Raw genomic sequence first — 2555 nt, forward strand, 5'->3', positions numbered from 1 at the left:
ACTAAACCACCGACGCCCCGATTTCTGTTTAGTTTTTACTGAATATCTGAAGGCAAACTGTAAAACTATATCACTTACTTGTTGCAATTCTGTTTTCTTGAATTAATAATACTTTTTTTTACTAATCTGTCATATCGTCAAGAATATCGTTATTGCAAAATATCGTGATATTATTTTAGGGCCATATCGCCGACCCCTACTGAAGAAAACTTCAGTCCTTCAGTGTGGCTTTATTACATTTTTTATTAACATCAGCTGTCATATTAAAAATATGTCAAAATTTCTGTGAGAACGAACAATTACAAATTCTTTAAAAGCATCAATTGTAGAAATATTGTACAAGAAAACCTAATCTAAAAATCAGAAAACATTTAATCACAGTAAGAAAATAAGACTTTGGAGCAAGAAGCTTAAAAACGACTTGGTGGATATGCGATAGTCAGAATTTTCCACCGACCTCATCGGCACCCGCACTCGTCCACCACCATGTCCTGGTAATGTCGCAGCACCACGTTGTCGTTGTTGTCGTAGTAGAGCATGGAGATTGGGGAGAGGCGGATGGGCACGCAGCAGGGTTGCGGTGTGCCGTGTGGGTCCAGGGAGTGCACCAGCGTCTGCAGGATGGCATGGTTGGTGCCGTTCAGACTCTCGCTGAGCGGAAACGGGCACTCTCCGTGGCAGTAGTTGGCCATGTATCCCTGCGGTGCGATGATCCAGTCCTGCCAGCCCACGTCCTTGAAGTCGATGTAGAGGCGGCGGGCCTTGCACACGTTGCTGGGTGTCACAGGGAGGTGGATGGCGCTTCTTCTCTGCCTGGAGCGACACTGGTGTGGGTTGAGGGACACTGCGACCAGCGAGGCCTGGATCAGCGGCAGGGTGAAGGCCGGGTCTAACGGGAGGGAGTTCCCCGGGTGAAAAGGAAGAAGCTCTTGTGGATCTGCGCTGAGAGGCAGCAGCTCTAAAACCAAACCGTAGTTGCGTCCTGGTTTGCGCCAGCTCTCTGCCAGCGAGGTGAGGTCCATGGTGACGGAGGTGGGCTCGGGCTGCAGCTGGACCGACTGGGACAGCAGGAGCCTGCGGTTAGCTTGGGGATTGGCTCCCCTCAGCGTGGCTCGAATCACTTTATACAGGGACACGCTGAGGGCCCGGGGCCCCTGCAGGAGCTCCGCCGATCTGACAGGCTTCCAGTGGAACTTGATATCCAGCTGAGCAAGAGACAGCAGCTCCACAGGCTGCAGGACGGACATGTTGAAGAAAAGCTGCTTCTCCAGACAGGCCTGACAGCTGCTGCTCCAGCCAGACACCAGCCTGCCTGCAAAACATCAGCAGGGAGACCAGCCTTTAACAACAGGGGTTTATTTGGCTTCTTTATTTAAGTGGAGATGAGGTGCGTGATAACCTAAATCACAGAGAAGAATCATTTGTCATGACCAATTACTTTTCTCTCAGACTCACACTGTGGTCGCACTCAGTCTGCATTTTGAGCAGGTCTCACTGAGGCACATTTGCAGCATGATTTAGTGCGAACACCTTAAAATAACAAGCCTTTTGTTGTCTGCTTTAAAAGAGACGTTGACCAAAACAATTAGGCTGACGTGTTTTGATTGTTCGAGTACTGAGTAACACTTTGTTCAATAAATAATAGTGTGTACTCTCTCTCTCACGTAACTGTGTGTAAACGTTGGCTGAACCTGCTTCTTACAAACAAAGATGTGCCAAGTTTTGCACACAAGAAGAAGCACTGTAGGGCCAGTTGTACTTTTTAGTTACAGATCTTATGATAATTAAAACCATTCATTTTCAACTGCGTATCCAGAGTCAGGTCACAGGGGCAGCAGGCCGAGCAAAGCACCCCAGATGCGCCTTCTGCTTGATGACATCACAAGTTTGAGAGTTACTTTCCATGTTTACAAATATTGATTGAACTTTCTATGGAAATGACATATTGTAATTCTTAATTTTAGGTGGTGCTGCCCTTTAAAGTTAAAGTTAAAGTTAGGACAGTGGTGTCTGCAGGGCCTTTTAATCAGAACTTTAAAAGACAGAATATACATCTCATCTGTCTCCATCTGGTAAGGTCTAATTGCTGGACTCATGAGCACACTGGGTCTTGCAGCCATTCAACACACACACACACACACACACACACACACACACACACACACACACACACTCTGAATAATAATGATGACCCACCTTGGTCCTGCACGTATCGGATGATGTTGCCGCGCACTCCGTACTCAGACACCGTGCAGGGGTCGCTCTCCTCGGCCTGGATGTTCTCTGACCTCCGGAACATCCTCCAGAGCGCGGAGGGGACGCGGCGCCGGGTCTGCTGGCTCCCCGCCGGCCGAGGCCTCCCGGAGAGCCCCAGGGAGCTGAGGAAGAGCCGCTCCTGGCTCTTCAACTCCTCCACATGTGAGAGGGCACACACACCGAGGACACACACCGCTAACAGCAGCACAGGAGACACGTGTGGCCTCATGTTGGATATGCTCCAGCTCTGACTGCTCCTCACCTGTAAGGTTTCTCCTGCGGACAGCGGTGCGTTTGTT

At 49.2% G+C, this 2555-nt stretch overlaps 1 protein-coding gene across 1 annotated transcript; it reads right to left on the reverse strand.

Moving 5' to 3' along the window:
* Positions 1-231: 231 nt before the first annotated feature.
* Positions 232-2555, reverse strand: gdf3 (growth differentiation factor 3). Its single transcript, XM_049593718.1, has 2 exons — positions 2197-2555; positions 232-1312 (listed from the first exon to the last, which is right to left on the reverse strand). The coding sequence occupies exons 1-2, from the start codon at positions 2483-2485 to the stop codon at positions 459-461; spliced, it is 1143 nt and encodes a 380-aa protein (XP_049449675.1). The 5' UTR covers positions 2486-2555; the 3' UTR covers positions 232-458.

Source organism: Epinephelus fuscoguttatus, linkage group LG13 (genome assembly GCF_011397635.1).
Source record: "Epinephelus fuscoguttatus linkage group LG13, E.fuscoguttatus.final_Chr_v1".
Lineage (NCBI taxonomy): Eukaryota > Metazoa > Chordata > Actinopteri > Perciformes > Serranidae > Epinephelus > Epinephelus fuscoguttatus.

Excerpts from the sequence above, each read along its gene's own strand:
- gdf3 (XM_049593718.1), bottom strand. The coding sequence starts at position 2,485 with ATGAGGCCACACGTGTCTCCTGTGCTGCTGTTAGCGGTGTGTGTCCTC. Across the intron at positions 1,313-2,196 it reads CCGATACGTGCAGGACCAAG|GCAGGCTGGTGTCTGGCTGG; the intron begins GTGGGTCATCAT and ends GATGTTTTGCAG.